Source organism: Podarcis gaigeae (assembly GCF_964106915.1).
Source record: "Podarcis gaigeae genome assembly, chromosome: 10".
Taxonomy (NCBI): domain Eukaryota; kingdom Metazoa; phylum Chordata; class Lepidosauria; order Squamata; family Lacertidae; genus Podarcis; species Podarcis gaigeae.
This window is the reverse complement of record NC_139686.1, coordinates 52972551-52998058: the sequence shown is the minus strand read 5'-3', so window position 1 is coordinate 52998058 and position 25508 is coordinate 52972551. Positions and strand designations below refer to the sequence as shown.

The 25508-nt window shown below is 40.9% G+C and overlaps 1 protein-coding gene and 1 long non-coding RNA gene across 4 annotated transcripts in view; one reads left to right on the top strand and one right to left on the bottom strand.

Annotated features, from left to right (window-relative positions):
- MDFIC (MyoD family inhibitor domain containing) overlaps positions 1–17234 on the bottom strand; it is a 44723-nt gene extending 27489 nt beyond the window's left edge. The window contains exons 1-4 of one of the 3 annotated variants that reach the window (XM_083699508.1): positions 17061–17234; positions 16616–16659; positions 16107–16286; positions 7841–7972 (exon numbers count right to left, since the gene is read on the bottom strand). In XM_083699508.1, the coding sequence (XP_083555634.1) occupies positions 7841–7972; positions 16107–16200 (226 nt within the window). In that variant the 5' untranslated portion in view covers positions 16201–16286; positions 16616–16659; positions 17061–17234. Of the gene's footprint in view, positions 1–7840; positions 7996–9917; positions 11874–16106; positions 16287–16615; positions 16660–16856; positions 16978–17060 lie in introns of those variants that run through there. The other 2 variants (XM_083699507.1, XM_083699509.1) reach the window with 2 other exon arrangements.
- A 33-nt stretch (positions 17235–17267) lies between these two features.
- LOC310825717 overlaps positions 17268–25508 on the top strand; it is a 113648-nt gene continuing 105407 nt past the window's right edge. Inside the window, exons 1-2 of the long non-coding RNA XR_014555480.1 lie at positions 17268–17446; positions 18078–18759. This is a non-coding gene — a long non-coding RNA (uncharacterized lncRNA). The remainder of the gene's footprint in view (positions 17447–18077; positions 18760–25508) is intronic.

Genomic DNA, 25508 nt, shown 5'->3' with positions numbered 1-25508 from the left:
AGTTGGGTCCCATGCTGGCCACAGAGGAGGATACCTCTGCTTGTTCCATGATCAGCAAGATGAAGGATGAAATTAATATTTTTATATTTACTTGCCATAAGCAGATGCTTCAAATTTAGTAAAGGGTTATATCCAACCTGTTGTGTTCCACTCCTATAGCAGTGCTCTGTTTTCTCTGTGCACCCCCAAAATCTGCTTCAAATGGTCCTTCTCTACAGCTGATTTTGAGGTTACATAGGGGGCTGGAGATGACAGGAGAGGACAATGGGGTTCCACTGCATGCATGGAAGTCTGCAGTGCCTATGGAACTGCAATGTTGGGTGTACTACTATATTTCTGGCAAAATTATGACTTAGTACTGTATTATTTAATACAAAGAACTTAGGACACAATATTTATATTTATGACATGAAATATATTCTAACAATACTACTAAAATAATTCCTAAGAGTACTCTTAACCATGGATTGCAAAGATAAACTTTCCTAAAAACTTATACACTTTCTTACCTAAAAGGAAGTCAAGTGTAGCTTATTTGAAATCAGTACCAAACACTTTAGGTACAATACTGGTTTTTCGACTCCCCCCCCCCTCTCTCTACCCCCCCCCCAAATGGTTAAAGCATTTTTCTTACTAGACTATAGAGTTTCATGTCCCTTATAAGCAGTGACCACAAGGTTTCAAAATTGAGAAAGAAAAGAAAAACACCAGTCATCTTGCTCTTGTAAATTTGTAAAAGAACATTCACAAAGGAGATGGCAAAGACAGCCATAATGGGATGAAATTATCCATGCTATTTTTCCCCCCAAGCAAGTTAAAATTCTGATCCTCCTCTCAGTTCACAGAAGAAGATATAAATCTCTATGAAATCATTATGCTCCCATAGTTTCAATACAGCGGAGGCCAGAGGTACTCAGAAGTCCTTATCTTGTGGAATTAACTGAATGGGCACCAAATATCAGCAGAGCTTTTTGCTTTATTTTGAACACTGTAAAGATATACCATGATAAAATACATTCAGCATTTCAGAAATGTATAGAACAAAACAACATTGTCCTGTTAGAGCTTATTTAGTGCACACCACATTTACAAATATTTCCAACATAACCAATGTTTTTGTATGAAATTTGGTTATTTTTCAAAAACACTTTGTACATGGAAAAACGTTTAACACACACAGTTGCTACAACCATGTGTAAATATTCTCTTATTTTTATTCAATAACTTTCCTTTCCTTTCCCCTTCCAAACTTCATGGAGAAGAATCTACTGGTGAAGCCATTAAAAGAATAATAATTCTATTTTATTTTTAAAAATCGAATACAGTCATACCTTGGATCCCAAACGCCTAGGTACTTGGACGTTTCGGCTCCCGAACGCTGCAAACCCGGAAGTGAGTGTTCAGGTTTGCGAATGTTCTTTGGAACCCGAACGACTGACGGGACTTCTGCGGCTTCCGATTGGCTGCAGGAGCTTCCTGCAACCAATGAGAAGCTGTGCTTTGGTTTCCGAAAGTTTTGGAAGTCGAACGGACTTCCGGAACGGATTCCACCTGACTTCAAAGGTACGACTGTAATTGGAGTGTTCTTAACTGCAGTGCCTATGTATGCAAGTATTTTCACATAGAACATAACTCCACCCCAGTTCCATTGTGTGTGTGTGTGTGTGTGTGTGTGTGTGTGTGTGTGTGTACACACACACACACACACACACACACACACACACACACACACACACACCCTCACACTCCATATCAAGCTATTATGTGTCTTCTACAATTCACATCCAGCCTTGTCTTCTCCCTTCCATTGAGTCACACAAGCTCCCATTCCCCATAGCAATCTTGATGGGATACTGCTGCACTCCATGTACCGCGGCAGAGAAGTATTAGTCCCATTGTTTTCAGGGCTTTATAAGTGAACTGTGGTATATTTATAGCACAGGGACACAGCTCAAGTTGTGACTATTTCTAAGTGAAGTACTCTTCACACATACTGAACTCCCTCTAGCTCAAAAAGGAAAAGGCTTAAAGCCACACATAATATGCAATATATGCCTGCATTTCCAAGTACAAATTATAAGTAGCAGCAGTTCCAACTCTCTTGCCCTAAGCAAAATATAATTACTCAGCTCACCACAAAAGTGAAAGAAACCAGGTCTGCTATCCTCCTCCTTACATCCTTAAGAGGCAACTCTTAACCACAATATCTCTACATTTTAAATTTAAACCATAACACAGCTTCAACTGATACTAACTATAAATGTTCTTAAAAACAGTCTCCAGCCCTGAAAGAAGTGCCAGAGAAAAGGCCTCATGGACTAATACCACCTTCTAAAGTCAGAAGTGGACAAAATTACTGGATTCCACTCTAGTATAGTATTAGTACTGAATAAATGAATTCATTGGCAATTCCAGAGGTGCATCTCTGGAATCTTTCTCATAGCTGAATTCCACTCACTAAAAATTTGCAGTCTTTAGATACATAACAGGCTGTATATTCATGCACTGGAACCTCCTGTCCCAACTTGACACAGTCCTGTCATGCAAGAGGCCTCCATATCTATTTGGCAAGGTCTACAACATTTCCCAAACCTCCAGATGCATAACAACACAGTCAAATTCTGGTAGATCTCCAGCCAGGTTCAGTGTGGTTCCAAGGCAAGTGAAATGCAAAACCTATATATGTGTGAGTCTGTCATTATCTATATACCACTATTAAGTGTAGACTTATATCTGAAAACTGAATTAAATCAGCTATGCAGCCACTATCCATTCTAGTTAACCCTTGGTACACAGACAGATGTAGGCAAGGCTGCTTTTGTTCATAGTTACGTTCAAGGACGGGACGCGGGTGGCGCTGTGGGTAAAACCTCAGCGCCTAGGACTTGCCGATCGTATGGTTGGCGGTTCGAATCCCCGCGGCGGGGTGAGCTCCCGTTGTTCGGTCCCAGCTCCTGCCCACCTAGCAGTTTGAAAGCACCCTTAGGTGCAAGCAGATAAATAGGTACCACTTTATAGCAGGAAGGTAAACGGCGTTTCCGTGTGCTGCGCTGGTGCAGGCTCGCCAGAGCAGCTTCGTCATGCTGGCCACGTGACCCGGAAGTGTCTTCGGATAGTGCTAGCCCCCGGCCTCTTAAGCGAGATGGGCGCGTAACCCCAGAGTCGGTCACGACTGGCTCATATGGGCAGGGGTACCTTTACCTTTACCTTTACATTCAAGGACAACCTGCAGAGCACACAAATACAAAGCTATTCCATTCAGATATATACCTTATATAGACTCGAAGAGAGCACTATTCTCATATACAGTGGTACCTCATGTTAAGTACTTAATTCATTCCGGAGGTCCATACTTAACCTGAAACTGTTCTTAACCTGAAGCACTACTTTAGCTAATGGGGCCTCCTGCTGCCGCCACGCCACCGGAGCACGATTTCTGTTCTCATCCTGAAGCAAAGTTCTTAACCAGAAGCACTATTTCTGGGTTAGCGGAGTCTGTAACCTGAAGCGTATGTAACCTGAAGCATATGTAACCTGAGGTACCACTGTAGATGGTAGTAAAATGTATCTGTGAGTATTTACCACACCATTTTTGTTTAAAATATCTTGTGCTACTGAAGGACTGATTATTTTGGAGATGGCTAACATTTTAAACCATCTTACGCCTTTATAATTTGGCAAAGTATCTTATTTTGTGTTTCAAATGCTAAATATGGTTAATTGAATATATCATTATTCTAGAAAATTGCAGACTATCACAATGCCAATTCACTTACTACACAGTATTATTTCAGGAAAGGTGTGGGCAGGTACTTTTTTTTTTTGTATGCTATACACAGGCAAGCTTCTTTGAAATATACTGGAACCCAATGGAAACATACATCTTAACATAAAATGCAGCTTTATTTCTGGTAGGTTCAAAAGGATGCATTATAGCTACGGGGCGGGGAGCGATTTAAGTAATATTCGCTTCAAACAATATATTGCTTTATGTACTTTATTTAGAAAGCATCAAAACTTTAGTTGCTGATTGGAGTTATGGAGAGATTAACAAGGAAAGGACAGTGACAAATAATTAGGACTTTCCCTTGTTAAGATAATGATCTTCCGACTTGGGGTTCACATTACCTAAAACTTTTTGGATTAATGACTGAACATGCAGCATAATTGTGTGCATGTCTACTAACAGGCAAATCCCACTCTGCTCACTGGACCCTGCACCCAGGCAAACGAACATCAGATTGTTCATACATAATAAAAATAGCAAACATCAGTCTTAGGCAGGAAAGCAGTTATTCCCCCAGATAACACACTGCCTGTAGATTTAGTCCTCTTTAGAATCATCGCTATTAATATGACCAACACTTTTTGAACAATTAGAAGATAGTAGCCTCGTGTCCTTTTCTTAGATTTAAGTTCAGTATATATGGGTAATTCTTAATACAAAGCTTGATAACACTGACAGTTCTTTCTCATTCAAGCGTTGGCTCCAGTCGTCTGAAAATATTCAGTCAGTCAGTCAGTCAGTCAATTTGTATGCCACTTTTTCACACTCACAAAATCACGCTCAAAGAAGCTTACAACAAAGAAAACAGGAATACATTTCAAACCAACACTACAAAAATAATTTCAAAATAACACAGCAAAACAATAGCAAATATAACAGCCATACAAAAAAGCACATTTAAATACTATAAATTTAACAAGATTAATAAAACATGCAGCATCCAATAGCAAAAATAACAAAGGAGCTTCACGGTTTCACCTTAGTCCTAGAAAGACCCCTCCCATGATGTTGCAGAAGCGTCTTATAAGGGATGGGGTAGCTGGAAACACCCCATTATATAAAACATCGTGTAATTGAGCAGTGAAAGTCCTGTACATTATTAAAATCCCTCTTTGAAAGCTATCACATCATCTGACTGGATAAATAACTTTGGCACAAAGTAGCTTTCAGTATATTTTCTGTTGGGCCTCAGTGTAAACTAACCCAATAAGGAAACTCCACCTAAGAGCTGAGAATGCAATAGAGATTTCACACAAGCAAGGTATTATCTGATATGACTGATCATGTGAATCAGTCCTAAATGATGAGCCCCTCAGAGAACAATTCTCTAATGTGGACACTGAAAAAACTACCACTTCAGTTTCTCTAGCACTGTGGGAGATTTTTATTTATTTTTATTTTAGTACATTAATGCATTACCTTGAAAGGTGCTTGTTTTACATTTTTTATGGCTTGGGTTTACCAAATTTCTCCACTTACTGAATAGTACACAACATATCCCAGAAGTTTATCCTCCCCACTCCCTCCAATATGGATAAAAATACCCCTTTCCAGAAAGAACAAGGTGGATGTTTAGTGAAGAAGAGGATAAATTTGAAGCTGAAATGATGGATGGCAGTGACCTTTCTATCTGTAAAACTTCAGCATATAATAGGCTATTTAATCTTGAGAACTGGATTATTATTAATCAATTATTCATGACAGTTTGAATATATGGGAGATGCTTCTTGTTTTCTTAAATATCACAAAGCTGAAGTCCTGTTTGAGCAACAGGAAGATTAAATCTGAACAAGTCTACAAGACCCATGCCTATTGCTCCTTCAACTTCTATTGCTTATTGCTATAGAATATCGAACAAATTGTGCTGAATTAACTCCTACTATGGTAATTTTGCAGTAATGTGTGTCATTCAAACAAAGAAAAATAATGGAAAAACAAGTATATTGGTGGAATTTGGCAGAATAGGCTATGTTCTTATGTGAATGGTGACAATGGAATCAGACAGCTTCTCTTTTCAAGGAAAATGTCTCATAAGATCCTAAAGGTGCTCAAATTAAAAGCTGAAATGATTGGCTGCGTAACATTGCACTTTGAATGGTGAAAATAGCAAGGCATGATGTGACAATAGTATGTTTACTTGCATTATGGATACAACTCTAAGTTTCCTTCTCATTTTTTAATTTTTAACTTCTCTTAATTTACTAGGAAAATGTCAATTTTAAAGAAAACACAAAGAAGGAATCATTGAATGAATTAAATACATGAAGCCTGGAGAAGAGACAACTAAGAGGAGATGTAACAGTCATCTTCAAATATCTGAAGGGCTGTCACATACATGATGGACCCTATTTATTTTCTGCTCCTCTATGGAAAGGGTGAGGAATCTCAGGCCACAAAATCAAAAGCAGCTCTTCAGGTCTCTGTTAGGCCCTCAGTCAGGGTTCTCTATAGGTCATGTACCCTCTCCCAGGTCTCTGTGTCCATCTTAAGTGCTTTTGCCTAGATGGAACATGCTCATGAACATTGATGATGCCTCTTCTTGCTAATACCTGGAAGGAGAAGTGGGATAGAATCATGGACCTTTGTGAGGCTGGAATGTATCCTACTGTGGAAGGCAAGTGTCATATCCACTTTTGCTTCTCACTATGCCTGTCAGTGCTATGCAGCCCCTGGAAAGCTGCTTATGAAAGAATGTAGCTCTCAGGTCGAACAAAACTCCCCAGGCCTGATCCACAGGGTAGAAGCTGAAGCAAGGTGTCCAAATGACAAGAACAGGGATTAAGACTGAACATTAAGAAGAATTTCCTGACAGTGTTAAGCTGTTTAACTGCCCAAAAGTTATTATCTTGCTGTATTATTTTTTTACAATAATAAGAAAAACGAAACACCTGGAAACATTTATAATGGGAAAGCTAAGAAGACTTATAACAAACAGAGCAATATTTGAAACTGCGTAGGTGGATAAACAATCCATTTGGAAGGAGAAAAAAATATTGAGTCATTAAAGCAGCAGTAAACAGAAAGCAAGGCTCATGTTAAAATTATGATGTGTATTATGTTCAATGCAACACAGAAAAGCAAGTTCCTTGGCAAATCAGTCTTACTTACCAATTCTTAATTTTTTTTCAAATAATTGCTTTGCATGTCCTCAATCCAAAATGTTCACTTTTGACTGATTCCATTTTCTACACAATGGAACACTCATATCTTTTAATTCCAATGCAGTTTTACTAGACCGTTAGGGAAGACCCATCAAGAACACGTGCTGCACGAAACATGCAAACTATGATCCCAATCTTCTAAAGCCACTGATGCAGAAGTGAAGATTTTAAGCATAAGACAACTTCCTACATACACTGCACTTTTCTGCACACACCCATTTATTGTTGTGAACATCCCTGTTCACTGCAGACCTGGAAATTAAGAACATAAGAATCTGCTGGATCAGGCAAACACCCCCTCTAGGTCCAGCATCCTGTTCTCACAGTGGCCAACCAAATGCCTATGGGAAATCCACAAGCAGGATTCGATAGGACTGGCCCTATATTATCCCATCTGTATGAGGGGGAGACATGCACAAGCAGGTAATTGGTGCCATAAAGACTAGCTACTCACAGAGTTCAGGCTGGATGAAATTTGAATTTATAACTTGAAAACTTGAATCACTGCCTTCTGTAGAGAATCTGAAGGCACTCTCCTCTCTCCTTAACACACAACAAGACTGACAAATCTCAAGATTGTTCAAAGGGCATTTGCTTTCCTTGGAATTAATGGAAAACAGCATTATGGAATCTTAAAATAATAATTGCACAGATGCGCTGCCTGACATGGTATAATGCATGTTTGCTCAATCACAAAAACAGCTTGTTTATCTCTAGGTAGTCTTTGATGATGAAGACTGACAGAAATCATCCCTGAGAAGAAATTCTATTGACACACATTACAGTTCTACACAAATGCATTTAACACAGATTTAGCTACATCAACAGTCATTAAAAGATTACACTAAAAAGGCAAGTCTAAACAGCAGCAATTAGTTCTGGAAATACTTACTTCTGATGAGGTCATCACCAGTGCAATTCCCCCAGACAGGCTGGTCCTCTGTATCTACTTGTATATTTGGGCTATTTGAAGGTTCTCTGATCTCTCTCTCTCCTAGCGCTGTTCTTCCTCTATCACATTTTTCTAAACAACAACAAAGGATTACACTATAAGCAATTTAAGAAGATTTACCCCTTCCTTTCCAAGCTGCTTTATCAACAAGAATTTACCAAACCGTTCTCTTATAAATTGTTCATGGCTAAACTGCAAGAGTTAAGTATTAGCAAAGAGATTAAGGATAACTAAAATTATATAATAATTGTTCTCCATTCTTTTCTCTTTTTTGTAGTCTAACTGAGAGGGTGAGTTTTATGTAGAATCTACACACATATAAAAAAATGTTCTGAAAACGTTTTTTAAAAAAGCATTTTTAAAAATACATTGAATTTTCCATAAGGCTCACCATCGCCATCTAGTGTCACATTGCATATTGCACTTAAAACACACTTAAAATGTTTTATTTGTAGCTGTATAGCTGAGTCCTTAGTTGTTGCTATTGTTAAACAGCTGGAAACCTTTGCCACCTACTGTAAAAATGATATCATTTTCAAGTATTATTTTGTATACTTAACTAAGGATTTCTGTACCAGCATTTACAAAATGGTCACAGGGTGTACCACAATTTTTTAAAAAATTCATACATATAAAACATTTAAACAGCAAACTAAAATATCAGCAATAGTATCAGCAGGCCAGCAGAAGTTCCAGCTATACTGTAATTCTGTAATACCTATAGTTCCATATCTGTGTACTAAATTAAAGGAATGATGGTGCAAGGCACACCGCCATAAAGAGGTCATTCCAAAGTGTTGAAGCTGAGACTGAGAAGGCCTTACTAGATGCCCTCTCATTTCTTACATCCTCTGTTGAGAGAAGCACCAAAAGGCCAACCTGCTGGTCTTATAAAGTGTTGGTCACATGGGCAAGACATGTTAGTATGGCAAGCAACCCCACTGTTTGGCTCTCCTGTGAGATCTCCCTCATTCCAACATCACTGATCACATGGGATGAAACCTCAAAAGCGCAACAATCATGTTCCCTCTGTAACACAGGACTGGCTCTGTGCTATTGGAAAGCACTGGAGTTATGTACAATTAAAAACTTTGAACCTTCAAAGTTCTTCACAGTCCATTTGAAAACTTAAACTCCAAAGTACTTTGGCCAGAATCACAAGAAAGGGTGAGTCATGCTGCACAGATACACTCTGTATGTGTGTGTATATGCATGCAAGGATGTTGCTGTTTAGTCGTTTAGTCGTGTCATATATGTATGTATATACAGGGTGAGTCCTTTAAAAGAGGCCCCATGGATACACAGTACACATGTTCCATGGGGCTCCTTTTAAAAGACTCACCCTACACACACACACACACACACACACACACACACACACACACATGCATAAAAACTGAAGATTTCTGATACACAAAAAAATGTTACTTTCATATATCTATTTTTTTTAAAAAAAACACTCCTGTCATATGAACAAAATCTTATTTAATAAAGCAATTCCAGATATCTTTATGTGGCCAACTTTTGAAGTACTTTCCAGCCTACATACTTCAGCGATTACACAAATACCCCCAATCTGCACTATTTTAGAATTGGCAAACATAATTAAAGGGAAAGCAAATTTTTCATAAACATTTTGAATTTAAGAAGTTCATTTTAGATACTTTCATGGCCAACCTTTAGATATGTGTAAAAAGGTAAAGGTACCCCTGCCTGTACGGGCCAGTCTTGCCAGACTCTAGGGTTGTGCGCTCATCTCACTCTATAGGCCGGGAGCCAGCGCTGTTCGCAGACACTTCCGGGTCACGTGGCCAGCGTGACAAGCTGCATCTGGCGAGCCAACGCAGCTCACGGAATGCCGTTTAACTTCCCGCTGGTAAGCGGTCCCTATTTATCTACTTGCACCCAGGGGTGCTTTCGAACTGCTACGTTGGCAGGCACTGGGACCGAACGACGGGAGCGCACCCTGCCGCGGGGATTCGAACCGCTGACCATGCGATTGGCAAGTCCTAGGCACTGAGGTTTTACCCATAGCGCCACCCGCATCCCCTTAGATATGTGTATTGCAGTTCAATTAAACAATGTACCGGTACGTGTGCCCTGAAGAGCTGTGATTGATGACAGATCTTTCTTTAAAGGTTGCATGGCAGGTGGTCTCTGTGGTGCAATGGATCAGTGCATCTGGCTGTTAATCAGAAGGCGGGTGGTTCGAGCCCACCTAGGAATGGCTGCGGGCAGGATTCCTGCATTGCAGGGGGCTGGACTAGATGACTCTTGGGGTGCCTTCCAACTCTACAATTCTATGATAAAGAGCCATGTCATATTTCAAAGTAAAAAGCTGTTTGGCTTTTTAGCATTGCAATGCCTGCAGCAGAAACTTCAAAGGAAATATCAACTCTGTTGCATTTGCCCATACTGCATCACTCGGTTCAAAGTTCTGACTGGAAAAGAATCCGAGATCGGAAACTGCTGTACTAGGCAGACCAGGATAGTATGAGGTAAAAGCCAATGTCACTAAAGTCGTTTAGGCTTTGACTTCAGAAGAATATGCATGTGTCACCGCCACATGGGCATTAATCATCTTAACTGAAATTATGCACAAGAAACTGAATGCAGAAGTATGTCCTTGCGACATTTACACTTAAGCTTGTCGAGAAATCTTGCATTTTCTTGGCTGATACTAATAAATTCATAGTTGTGTTAGAAGCAAGAAGAACAATGTAACATAAGACGATAATACAAGACACTATTGTCTCAAAGGGTATTACTCATCACTCAAAACTGTAGCATTTAATAAATACGAAAAATCATAGCAACTTTTTCAACCGTTAAGAGGGGCAGGAGGGGGAATCCAATTACTCATAACATTAAAACCAGTTACCAGTAAAAGGTGGCACAATATCTGGAAAAATTAGAGTAATTGTGAAACTCGATATTTTAGCAGTATTGATTTACTGTTATTTCTATTGAAGCACAATAGCAAAAATGTCATAGCTTTCTCTCATAAAAAGTACCTCTTTCCAAAGCATATCTGCCCATGTAAGAGACTGTGTGACTGCGATATTCATTTCACACTTACCAACCTCAAGTTACAACCCAATTTGGAGTTGATATGCAGCAAAACATCCTTAGAAAATCACTTTGTTCACTTATCTATCATTCTCTGTACAGTATTATTAAACAGTAAATAAAAATCTCACTAAGTTTGAAATCCTAAACACACTTATTAGGGAAAAACACCACTGAACACAACAGGGCTTCCTACTGAGTAAACATGCATAAGATTGTGCTATAAATGTACCTTCTAGGACAGTGGTCCCCAGTTAGCTAAGTACTGTGGACCCACTGTTTTATAAAATCCAAGCCATGGATCCCATGCTTTTGAATTTTTTGATACCTTTATGGTAGTTTTTGTTATGTGAACGGTGCCACAGACACCTTGAGTGGGTTACGTGAACCCCCTGGGATCTGTGGACCACCAGTTGAGAACCACTGTTCTAGAATACTTTTAGTTCACAACAGGTTACAGACCTATGAGTCCTGAGTGGCACTTTTAGGCAACTGCAACACAAGTGGGAAGCCTCTCTAACCAAAGGGGAACGGGGGTGAGCAGGAAAGACAGCTGAATCACTTTACTTGTTGCAGTTCTCCAAACTCAAAAAAAGCTCCAACTCAAATCTGAACTCAGAAACATTTACAGTAAGTTACATGTTGACTCATCTGTGCGTATTATGGGCTGCTGTCTCTCAAGCTTTGCAGATATTACTGACTCCTGTTAGCATCATCATACAAAGGCAAATGCAGCTATTGACTGAATAGTACATAATCTACTCAGTGGAGATCTATTCCATTGGCTGAATTTTAATGACAGACGAGGCCCCCACATTTCCATATTAGAGTTTGGCTCCATTTGGCTCAGATCTTGCACCCACACCCTTGTCGTGTGCTTCAGATCTGAGCAACCAAGGCTCAGCTCTCATCCAGAATAAGATTTTCCTCCTAATTATAAACATACCAATGTTTCAATTAATCAGTCTTTGTTTCAGGTGTTTCAGGAAGTATCTGCTTGCACTGTTTTATTTTTTGTAATGGTGTGGTCCATTAATCATTCAGAATGATAGTGTGAATGCAAGGAAGAGTGTGAAGGAGAAGGTACGGTACTAACAAATTGTTGCAAGTCTGGTTGCAGTTCCTCAATTATGGCAAAGAAGGCAGGAACTTCACAATTTGCTTTGTTCTAAGTATATTTATGCCACCTTTCAATTACCGTATTTTTTGCACCATAACACTCGCTTTTTTCCTCCTAGAAAGTAAGGGGAAATGTCTATGCGTGTTATGGAGGGAATGCCTACGGGTGGCATGCCTACGGATTTTCCTCCTCTAAAAACTACGTGCGTGTTATGGTCGGGTGCGTGTTATAGAGCGAAAAATACGGTAAGTTCCCAGGGCAGTTTACAAAATAACTTGAAAATACAAAAAATACAGCAAACTAAATGCCACAAAATAATAAAATAGTTAGCAAAATTAAAACTGCATCTAAAATGTTTGGGAACATAAAAATGTACATGCCTGGCAGCAACAGGATAATAAAGCACCTGTAGGGCAAAAATCTCTAGAAATCTCTATGGGGGGGAAATCTCTGGTTCACCACAACTAAGTAATAATATATGACCATGTGCTGAATACTTCTCACCACTGACTACCACCCAAACATCTGGAATTACAGAAGGTGAGTAGGTGAGGGAAACAGGGTGGCAGCTTGACATCCAGACAACTCCTAATTTCATTGGCAGGCAAAAAGTTCCGCCTCCTCTCTCCACAATCACACACCCTTATGACCTTTTAAATTACATCCTCATTTTCCACTTTATACATTACTGGTGTTCATCTGCTTTTAAAAGATGTGGGTCTGCTGCACAGGATAGTTTGGGCCTAAGAAAATGGCAAAATTTTGAGGCTGATCTTTCAACTGTAGCACTAAACAGCATAAACAGATCATCTCTCTTTATACTAGTATCTAAAATGGCACTGAGATTACACATAAAATCTGGGATACAAATAACAATACATAGCTGGAAATGTAGTTTTTCTCAATGTTGAATCATTTATGCTTGTCCTCAACATGCTTTTAATCTTGATTGATTCTAGAGTAAGCCATGCACAACGGGGTATGCAGGGTCAAGTCACCTGATGTGTGCTTTAAAACTCTTCCTGTGATTAGACTATCCATGCCTTTTTCTCCCTGCATATGGCCAAGGTAAATGAAGAAAGAATTGGTGATTGCAATCCTGGTGTATGCCACCTTCAAATCCATTTTCCTTCATATAGGTGTCGGCTTCTGTTAAAGAAACTCAGCACCAGCCAGACTAGCCCATATCAGTGCCACTCACCCCAAACTTGCTAGAGGAGGTGCATGTCAACAGGGTCACACCAGCACATGCGGTGGACCTGTGAAAAGTGGTCACATTGTGGGAATCAATATTTGGGGGGTTTTGTGCCATAACCGGACAAAACATCATTAAATCCCTGAATCTGGTTTAACTTGCATCTCGGGTTACATACACTCCAGGTTACATATGCTTCAGGTTTCAGACTCCGCTAACCCAGAAATAATACCTCGGGATAAGAACTTTGCTTCAGGATGAGAACAGAAATCGCGCTCCGGCGGCAGCAGGAGGCCCCATTAGCTAAAGTGGTGCTTCAGGTTAAGAACAGCTTCACGTTAAGAACGGACCTCCGGAACGAATTAAGTACTTAACCCGAGGTACCACTGTAATATGGACCTGCATTTCAAACATCTTATTGGTCTGTTCTTGTTGGCAGCTAGGCCAGTAGTAGCAAAGTATTGGAAGGAGCTTTTCTGGGACCGCCTACATCTGTTTTCAAATGGACACACTGCAGACTAATGCAGGGTCAATCTGCAATGAACTTTTGTTTTCTGAATGAAACCAGTTTATCAAGAAGTGTTTTTCAGGGGCTAAACATATGCAATAGATCTAGACTGCATGTGAACTTTATCAGGAAAAAAACAAATACCTTAGTCTCCATTGATTCTAGAATAAAATGTGTGCATGCACCAACTATAACCACAGTTAACAGTTTACCATGAACTCCTGCTTTGCATGCAACAAACCATAACTGTGGCTTAGTGTTACGTACAACCAGGGATTGTGGTTTGTTTCACGCAAACAAACTATGAATGGGAAGCTTCACATCACCGTTTCTTTGATGACAACATAGCCATACAAAGAGGAATAGTTCTAATACAGATTCTATGGGAAGGAATCTTACTTTTTTTTTTACAGACCTGTGATACATTTAAGGCATCTCAAAAAGCAAGTAAGTTTGATTCTTGTTTGCATCTCCATGTGTGTTAAGTAAATGAGATACCCATACACTGCAACAGACCATAGACAGGTTTCAAATCTGAGAAATGCTCATGGAAGTGTCCTAAGTATGTCAATACATTATATATTGTTCCTTAATAGCTCAAAAAGTGTTCCATAAAACAGCTCTGATGTTTGCAGGCATACACCCAACTCCAGATAATAAACTGGCAGCATTTTGTCATAGCTGAATTTTCTGAAAACACTAAGCAATCCTATTTAGAATGCATTACAGAAGTCCAACCTGGAGGTCACTAGGGCATGAATGACCATGACTTTGTCCAACTTTGCCAGGGAGAGGTATAACTCGTGCACTGGACAACACTGGTAAAAGATACCCTTAGTCACTGCCATTGTGTAAGTGGAAAAGTTACCTTAGTAACCTCTGCAGCAACTCTGTGCCATACAGTTCAATCTTATGCGTGTTTTAAGTACCACCATGTTAAATGGAATTTACCTTCAACTTATTAAAAGGCTGTAATCAAATGTTCTTTATGAGGGTGAAAATCCCACTGATCACAGTGGGATTTACTTTAAAGTAAACCTTCCTTAGATTGGGCTGTTATTGATTTTCCCCTTTAGAAGTTTACTTCTGACGAAAGTTACATGGCAAGGATAGTTAAGCGCTTCTACAAGAAGAAAGGTTTGTTATTATTAACACATATTTCTAGTGTGTCAAATTCATCCCTGAGTTTAGACTGCTGCTGCAACAATATTGCCACTATACAGTTGTGGACTAGTGTAAGTATTTATTTTGGTCTTCAAATATTATTGTGCATAGTTGAGTATCATTTAAAGACAAAGTGTCAGTTCTAAATGAATAAAAACAATGAAGTGGTTAAAATACTACATATTGCCTGAAAAGGGAAAAAAAATAACTTAAATGCCTCTCATTTTATTTATAGAAAAAGGTATTCCAAAATCTAAAACACTTTAAATGTTAAAACACAGAAACCTTTACAATAAACAGTGTCACATGACCATCCTCCTACTTGAATGTGCTCACTTTAAACTTGTCGCCTAGTGAATCTGGAAGGCAAATTTTAAAACAAAATTGAAAGTAAACAGCCAGCTACACATAGGAGGCTGCCTTACACTGACCAACCAGTAGTACATCAAGCTCAAGTATTGCCTACACTGACTGGCAGCCGCTCTCCTGGGTTTCAGATAGGGGTCCCTCCCTATCCTACCTGGAGATGCTGGGACCTTCTACATGCAAAGCAGACGTTCTACCATTGAGCTACAAACATTTTGTTGCATATCTAAGCATTTTAAAGCATATCTACTCTGGAGCAGCTGCTCATGTGCACACTTTCAGGCAGCTTGGTAAGGAGAAGATAAAGGCCTAGCCTGACAGCACCTGCCCCCTCCCCTCCAGTTTCAAAACTGCTACTCTACAAGGCGAAAAATAAGAGTTTTGTACATATTTAGTCCGGCATTCCTCGGCCTGCTTCGGAATTTGGGAGGTGTGGCAAAAATGGCAACAAACAAAAAAAATTGCCAGGAGTGAAGAACAGCCAATGCATCTAGAGGAAAGCTCTGGAGAAGGAAGTGACACAGGGACACAAAACCCCTCATTTTGTGCCTGTATTGCAGAATAATTCCACACACACCCCCACACACTTTCCTAACAGGATGTAGAGAAGGTAAGCAAGCTGTAAGCGGCCTGGAAAAGGCAACACACACACACACACACACACACACACACACACACACCCCTCCCCTTCCCAATGCACACAGCCTAATCTCAGCTGCATCATTTCAGCTGTTCAGCCGTCGCGGCTCTTCTCCCCCAGAAGAAAAACTTTCGAGCAACTTACCTCGAGGGAGCGAGATCAAAAAGCTGTTTTCAGCCGGAGCTGCGCGCTCTGGCCCTTCAGGCCCTGAAGGAAGAGGTTCTCTCGCTTGGGACATCTGCCAAGCTCTCTTCCTCGGAGTAATAAAGAGCTTAAACGCCCCTCTCCTCCTCCTCCTCCTCTCGACAAGGCTAACGCAAGACCCTGAAGGAAGAAACAAATGAAGAAGTCTTTCAGATGGGCTTCGAGGAGCGCATTCTCTCACACTCATATATACGTATTATCTGACTCGCTTGCAGGCAAAGGACGGGAGATGCGCCGCCGCCAAAGAGAAGCCCGAACTTTTCTCTCTTTTTGCAAAGCAACCGGGTGCGCCGGTTTCTGCTAAAATGTAACATGCGCACAAACACATATACACACTCTCTCACTCTGTTGTTTATTTTTTAACCCAAAACACCGCGCGCGAAGAAGAGGAGCAAGCCCAAAGCTTCGGGCCGAAACAAAACAAAAGCAACCTCCTTCAGCGCCTTTACCTTGGCATTTCCTCTCAAGAAAGCCTGCTCTCTTCCTTCCCGGGCTTGGGAGGCAAAGAAGGAAGGAAGGAAGGAAATAGAGGGGAGGGGAGGGGGAGAGAAATAACTTTAGCAGGAGCTCTTCTCCCAGGCCAGCCGCTTCCCCAACATCTCCCCTCCCGCTCCCGCCTCTTTCTTCGGCGCCCCCCCTTCTTTCCTTCCCTCCGGCTGTTTAGCACCCCGCCCCCCCCCACCCACCCACCGGGGCAGCAGCTTAGCTTGGCCCCAGACGGAGCCTCCCAGCGCGGAAACTGGCGTCAGCTTCGGCCCGAGCGCGGCTCGCGCCCCTCCCGCCAAAACTGGGGCTCTCGCGCTCTCTTTCTCTTTCGCCCTCCCCACCCGCCGTCATCGTTTCCTCACGAAAACCGCCTGGCTCTTCTTTTCAGACTGGCAGCGCGGTACTTACTTAAAAAGACATTTAAAAAAAACAAAAACAAACAAACCCGAGCCTGGCCTGGTCCCAAAGAACAACTAGCCTGACTATAGTTGTTGTTGTCCCTGAATGGCGTGAACGTATTTTTACAACAGAAATTGACTCCGGCGGAACCTGTTGCACCTGACGGCCTTTGGGCCTCTGATAAATATATTTGTTTTGCCCTGAAGGGCCTTTCTCACACCTATATGGCCCAGGCGTAAGAAAGGTCCTCTTCAGGGCAAAACAAAAGTCCTTCTGTATACTCTACAAATGCTCTGCTTCAACGCGAATCCTCTAGGCCCAGGGAGTTTTATATGGTGTTATAGGGCTCCTGCCAGGGCCAGATTTAGGTTTGATGGGGCCCTCAGCTACTGAAGGTAATGCGGCCCTTTATATGTCCAGCTGTCCTTAGTCAACAACAGATTGTCGCTGTTTTTTGTGTTGAATATATGCTATATGGTAATTTATGGACCTAATATGTAGATATCTAAAGCCATTTGCGCATAACAAAATATGTATTTTATCAAAGTAATTGTTGAACTTATATACAATTAAGAAGTATATTAATAGTGAAATACAGTGGTACCTCGGGTTACATATGCTTGAGGTTACAAACTACGCTAACCCAGAAATAGTACCTTGGGTTAGGAACTTTGCTTCAAGATGAGAAAAGAAATTGTGCAGCGGCGGCGCGGTGGCAGTGGGAGGCCCCATTAGCTAAAGTGGTGCTTCAGGTTAAGAACAGTTTCAGGTTAAGAACGGACCTCCAGAACGAATTAAGTACTTAACCTGAGGTACCACTGTACAATTAAGAAGAAGTATATTTGGGGGGCCCAAGCTATAGCTTGTTTAGCTTAGATGTAAATCTGGCACTGGCTCCAGTCCTAAATACACTAAATGCCATCGGATTTGATGTTTTTCTGGACTACACTTTAGGAGTACAGGTGTGTGCCCCCCATGAGTTTTCGGAGATGGCACCTAAACACAAGGCATTGTCATCTTCCTCAGGTGCCGAGAAACCCAAGAAGCAGCAAGTGCTGCTCACGGGGGAGGAGAAACTGGAAGCACTGGGCTGTTTACAAGACTGTATGACCGTGTGTGCTGTGGCACAGAAGTAACGCAGGAATGAGTGCAGCATATGTGCCATCAAGATACAGAAGAAGGAAATCTGGGCAGGAGTAGCAGCGAGTGCACCAACAACTGCAAAGGTCACCAGCAATGTGTGGGACAAGGTTCTGGTGAAGACAGAGAAGGCTGGAGGACATGAACCGCAAGCGTGTCCCCATTGAGGGCAACATGTTGTGCCAGAAAGCTCTCAGGCTGTTCGCAGCTTCAAGTCTGCTACTGGAGAGGGGAAACAGTGTGTGAAGGAGTTCTAAGCCAGCTCTGGTTGGCTGCACCACTTGAAGGGTCACTACAGTTTTAAGAATATCCACACCACTGGTGAAGCTGCATTCACGGACAAGGAGGTTTCCCAAGCATACCCTGACCAGCTGAAAAGACAACAGCGTCAGCTGCTCATTACCCAGTACCTCTGCAGGACACCTGCAGCAGTACCATCAGCAGCAAGTGAATCTGAGCCATGGCCAAGGACTTCAGGGTACCGGTCTACCCACCCCCTTGTCGTTTCCACATCATCCAGTGATGAGGAAGACTCAGAGCCACCAGTGCCACCATTCATGCCAGTCTGGTAAGTGCTGCTGGGTTTTTTAAGAGTTCCCAGAGGTTTACTGGGTGTTTACAGGCTTTTTAGATGGTGTTCTCCACTGTAGTTCATTTCACATATACACGCCGTACCTGGCAACATAACCCCTGCGTAACTGGGGAGACACCTGTACTTGTAGTAACAGACTTCACATGCAAAGTACCCCAACAGTATCCTCTGTCTTTCCTAGAAGCCTAGAATACATCACAGAAATTCAAAGGTGAGGGAAAGGTATTTTATTCATTACTATTGCTACCAACTTGTAGGCCTCCAGAGTTGAACCTCAGCAGTAAAATCAAATGCAGCCCAATGTTGCCCCAGAATTACTGGAATACAGTCGTACATTGGAAGTTGAACGGAATCCGTTCTGGAAGTCCGTTCGAATTCTAAAACATTCAGAAACCAAAGCGCCGTTTCTGATTGGCTGCAGGAAGCTTCGGAAGCCAATTGGAAGCCGAGGAAGCCCTGTCGGATGTTTGGGTTCCAAAGAACATTCGCAAACCAGAACACTCAGCATTTGGGAGCAAAACATCTGAGTATTTTGTTCCCCCTCCCAGACTGTGAGGGGTGGGGGGAACGTGCACAAAAGGATTAAAAGCAAATGCACCAACAGCCTGTTACCCTATGGGTTAAGCCAGGGGTTGCCAACCATCACAACTCAGCACCTGAGTATGCTATTGATATATTGTAATATGATTAAATACCTCATAGAGCAGGGGTTTTTTATTATTTATTTCATATGTTTATATACAGTATACCACTTAATGCAACAGTTTCCGAAATGGTTCACAAAAAGATAGCAAATGCTGTAAACAATGAAACTAAAAAGACTGCAGTATCAGATGGGGAATCACAGAACAGCAAAGGCAATTCATAGCCGCACACTTTTAAAAAATCCTAAGATTTGGTGGATTGACTCAGTGGTCAGACCACCAGGTAAGGTACCTGTAAGGTGGTTGTAAAATTGCAAAGGTATGACCTCCGTTATCCAGACCTCAGCTACCCCCCCACCCATTATTTTGGGGTGGGAAATCAACACCTGAGCTAGGAGCAGGACTATGACAGCTAGTCCTGACTGCCCAAAGTCACATGACTCACTAGGCTCTCTCCTATGGGTTAATCTTGGATATCTTTTTTAAAAGCCTATGTCAATACAGGATATACAGAAGCTCAGTTTTTTTCATGTCTTATCTACTAAAAACATACTCAGCATACTTAGTGACACTGTGATCAACTCCCTCAGGATGGTAAGAGCAGCCTGGTTGGATCAGGCTAAATGCCTATCTAGTCCTGGCAAACTGTTTCAGTTCAAGCAGTTTAGTTCAGATACCCTACTTTTTCTACAGCGAAGCAGAGGAGAATTATATTTGATTAGTTTTTTATGAATTTATGAATCACTTTTCACTTAAGTTTCAAGGCGGTTTACAATTTACCATAATAGCAAGCTAAAATTAGAAATAAAGGCAATAGAAACAACTAAACGGTTTTAAATCAATACAAATAAAACACCCAAGGATATATATTAAAAGTCAAAACCAAACCAAAATGCCTTTACTTGTTTCTGCAAAGTAAAAAATAGTGGGCACATTTCATATCTCAGTAGGGATGCATGCTGGAAGCCCTGTTCCAAATTGCTGTGGAGTGGGCTTCTGCTATCTTAGGGACTTCAAGGAGACACCCTCCTACAGAATGCAGTGACCCACTGGGGATGTAAGACAGTCTCTGCTGCAGTAAACTGGTCCTGAGCCTCACAGGGCTGATTTAAACCTTGTGGCTGCAGCATGTGTGAAGCTATAACAGGAAGATAATTAAGCCAGACTCCTCAAAACACATGTATCTGTCATGACCTGTGTGAGATTTAGACACTTATAACTGTGACTAGAGTTGAACCCTATCTTAAGAAATCACCAGAAAATGATTTTGTGGTAAGGTTTCTCACAATATGTCCCAAATACAACTTGTTCTGTTTTTCTTATTTCATGCAACTGCATTTTCAAATGTGAGGGGGAAGTGGTATGGCAAGGCATAATTTGCATATATTTATTTATTTTCCTTACATTTATATCTCTACTTTTGGCCCCTGGTGGAAGGTAAGGCAAGCATACTTGTGTTTCTTAAGTGATCTCCCAACCAGGCATTAACCAGATCCAGACTTGATTTGTAGTAGTGTCAGAGTGGAAGCCTCATGTGCCTTCAGACCATGGCCTGCTCCATAATTTCTCCATAACATTGAGAAATTATGAGAAAATTGAGAAAAACCTTGTCTTAAGTGTGTGTGTAGTTTTTTAAAAATCTATAATCATTTATATAATCAATTAAAACAAAAATAAATCTCTAACATTATAATCAGGGATGTTCCTATACTTTGCTTACTATGCATTTGAGTCCACTGCAAAGTGCAGTACTGGTGAGACCACCCCAGCCATCTGCCATCTTAATCTGCCCAGAGGCGTCTATACATATAAATTAGCACATGCAAATTTGTGTCATGGGCCCATGCCCCGAATCCTTTAAGTACCTAGCAATGCCTCCTGGTTTCTCATCAACACACAATCAGATTTGGTTTCAACTGACTGTACTATTGTGCTCTCAAAACTAATCTCCAGCTTTGCTAATGTACTGATCACAAGGCCTTACTTTCTCTGTTGTCTGTCTTTCAAGGGCTCTGTGAGGTCTAAATTGAGCTAGAGATTCAGACATGTATTCCATTTTGGTTTTTTAATTCCTAAGGGAGCATGTATTTCTCATTTACTGCCTTGTCCCTGCCTTGTCTGTAACTTGAAACCTTGAAAGCAAATTAGGTTTGTAACTTAATTAAGTGCCTATTTGAACTCATTCCTCCATCATGGTAAGAAAAAATCTGAATACATGGCTGGATAAAGACCAACCTGGCATTTCTAAATAAATGTTGTAATTTATTGAACCATCTGTATTTCCATGATTTATACAGACAGAAGAAGAGTCTTGAGTTACTTGAGAAGTTGCTCGCTTTAGTTTAAACACTACCTGATTAAATTAGATAAAGGAAAAAAGAGGCCAGGAAACTCTGCATCTAACCCCTGGCATTTTCTTGCATCCTCTTTCCAACACTGGTGCCCACCAGGAAACACACTGGTTCATTGGGGACCCCTCCAAACCAGTATGGGTTCTTCTTCTCTCTTCCATTGTGGTACACTGTGTGAGGAAGAGGTTTAAATATCCCCCTTTAGCTGAGGAATAGGCAGGGCCTTTTTTCGTTCCCTTCATGGCACACTGTAGATGAAACTAATCTCCCTGTCAGTTCATTTGCTCTGATAAACTTTGGGGGGGGGGGAGCAGTCTTCCCTACTGTGGCATATGGAGATTTAAACCTTTCCACACCATAGTGAAGATGCACACTGTGCCCTCCTCACTCCTCAGTTGATGTGCATGAGGAAGTAAGAAAGGTCTGATTTTAATCCTCATCTCATGGTGCTTTAAACCCCACCAAGTGTGTGGTGATAGTGTTGAAAATAACTTGTCTCTGCTGATATGCATGGCCCAGCTGAGGAGAGGAGGCTTAGCAAAAGGGAGAAGAGTCAATTGGATTGTGTCTCTGTGCTAAAGTGTGTGTGATAGAAGGGGTGTATTATTGGTCCTGATAACATTTTGAATATTGTCTACAAACGGTTTTCCACTGGGGTAATGAGACCCCTGGCTAAAATAGGTAACAAGTTTCATTTGCCTTATTTTCCTCTGTTAAAATAGACCGCTGAGTCCATTGCTATTATTCAGCTCTAGTAGAATATATTATGGATATGGGCAGTGGAGAAGAACTTAATTTAGCTTTTTAACTGGCCACAACTCAGTTAAAATTAAAAATTCAGATTTAGTCCCGTTAGTATTATAGCACTGGTGACTGGAATTATGCCCACAATCCTAAAAAAATTAACAAAAAGTTGCTGTTGTTGGCATCTGTTTTGAGAAGCAATGGAGTGTGACTGTGGTGGTGAAGTTAAACCACGGGAAATCACATTGCCTGCTGTGGCTGCAGAAACTGCCCTGACACCTGCGGGCATAGGGCGTTATACAAACAACAGCAACAACAACAACTCATAACTGCTGCCTCTTGCATTGTTTTGCTGCATTAGCAGCACTGAAGTGATCTTTCCAGGGCACACGTCTGGGCACTGTTTATGGAGGTCCTGGGCTGCCCAGGCAACAAGTCCCCATCTCTTGGCCTTGCTGGTGTTGTCCAAAGGAAAGCAGAGCAATACATTTGGCAGTAGCTGGGCTGTAGGAGTTGCCGGAATGAGGTGTACAAGACATCATCCAACCATTTTAGGGACTCCCCACTGGATTTTTGTAGGGTTTACTCCTTAGCCTTTTCCTCTCTTGGAGATGCCCCTCAAGGCAGCGAGTAATAGGAAGTAAATCCTATTGAATTCACACCTCATCTGTATCCTGTGTAGAAAGGGAAGTGATCACAGTAAGCAAACAAACTGACACAACAAAAATCAGCTAATACAGTGGTACCTCGGGTTAAGAACTTAATTCGTTCTGGATATCTGTTCTTAATCTGAAACTGTTCTTAACCTGAGGTACCACTTTAGCTAATGGGGTTTTTGGCCGCCGCCGTGCAATTTCTGTTCTCATCCTGAAGCAAAGTTCTTAACCCTAGGTACTATTTCTTGGTTAGCGGAGTCTGTAACCTGAAGCATCTGTAACCGGAAGCGTCTGTAACCTGAGGTACCACTGTAATCTAAACAAACATATTTGAAAATGCAGTAATACTAAAGAAATTAAAGGTAAAGGTACCCCTGACCGTTAGGTCCAGTCACGGACGACTCTGGGGTTGCATGCTCATCTCACTCTATAGACCACAGACGCAGGCAATTGTCTACAGACAGCTTCGGGTCATGTGGCCAGCATGACTAAGTTGCTTCTGGCGAACCAGAGCAGCGCACGGAAACGCCGTTTACCTTCCCGCTGGAGTAGTACCTATTTATCTACTTGCACTTTGACATGCTTTCGAACTGCTAGGTTGGCAGGAGCAGGGACCGAGCAACGGGAGCTCACCTCATTGTGTTGGGATTCGAACCGCCGACCTTCTGATTGGCAAGCCCTAGGCTCTGTGGTTTAGACCACAGCACCACCCACATTCCACTAAAGAAATTACCTTGTGGCAATTAGAATATTGGCACTGTAATATCTTTCCAGAAACAAACTTCAGAAGGCATGGCCTAAATCCGAGGGAGAATTCCAAGTATGAATAATGCTTAGCTATCTAAACAGCACCAACACAGATTACATACTATTTTTTATTTTTTAAAGAAAGCTCTTTAGAAACATGTTCAAAGAATTTCTGAATAACTGTTGTTTATAAGTAGATTTCCAGCAAAGTAGATTGAATAGCAACAGCATGAAATTGCTAGTGGAGGAGGAAGCATATGAGGAAAGTACCAATCACCATCAGCAAACAGTAATATCAGCAGTACAAAAAATGCTATCAGATGCACAGAGTAAACAAACTGAATAAATGGAAACAATTTTATCACACTAGTGTATTTCAATTACAGTAATTTTAGATGTTATTTGTACACATAATAGGTAAAATACAACTGGGAGGAAAAATGAGATTTTCGAGATTATGGTATTTCTTTCATTTTGGTAAGCAAGAGGTGTTTCAGCCCAGTGTCGGTTGAAATCTCTATTTTACATGCATTTGTAGAGAGTTGCAAGCACCCATAAAATTGCATTGAATTTACTCAGTGGTGTTAAGAGTAATAAAAGTGCCAGAGTCAAAGCACAACAATAATTTCTAAACAAAAGAATACCTTTCTAACCTTTCCTAAAACAGTAAATATATCTTTTTTAAAAATGTTATGTAAATAGTGAATAATATACTAAAAAGGAATACTATGTAGTATATTACCCTGGACAACAGCTAAAGGGAGCCATAAACATTTAGTCAATATTATTCTTAATAGGCATTCATAGCATCAATCATAATAGTTCCTTTTGAGGTGTAACAGTGTGCTATGCATTCTGCATTATAGATTCATAATATAATATAGAATGGTCTTAGTTACATATTGTGTACTGTTCCTAATACATATTCAGAGCATATCTTGTAACAGCTCCTTTGGAGCTATTAACATGTATGCCATGAATGTGTATTAAAAGCAGACTGCGTTTGCATATTATGAGTCTATAATATTGAATCCACAGTAAAAAAATACATATTATTTTAAAATGGTTACTATACATACACACAGAACCTGTTCACTCATGCTTTACCATATGCTTCTACCATTTTGAGAGGCTGAGTTTCATGCTGCCTGAATATTTCAAAATGGGGAAGGGAATTCAGTGGGACATGATTTCCTCCCTTAAATATTTGTAAAACATTCTCTACCTAATTCATACACTTTCCCCTAACATAAAAGATCTGGAACAATGAGTTTTTAAAGCTGGATTCCACAATAATATTAATTAAGGAATTTGGTGGGAGAACTTCCAAGAATCATCACTCACCACCTTCAAGCAGATTTTATGTTCTTTTATTTTATTTTGCCACGCTGTGGCACTCCCTGAAAACCCAATGGTGTCCACCCACTCTTGCCATCAAGCAAGACTGACTTGGCTGGGCAGGGTCAAGCAGGTATACTTGTACCTGACTGGGAACCTCAAAGTATAGGTCCACCCAGTATGGATGAATATGGAGAGTTGCCATAACTTAGTCACTTGTTTTCCAGTTGGCCTAGAGAAAAGAC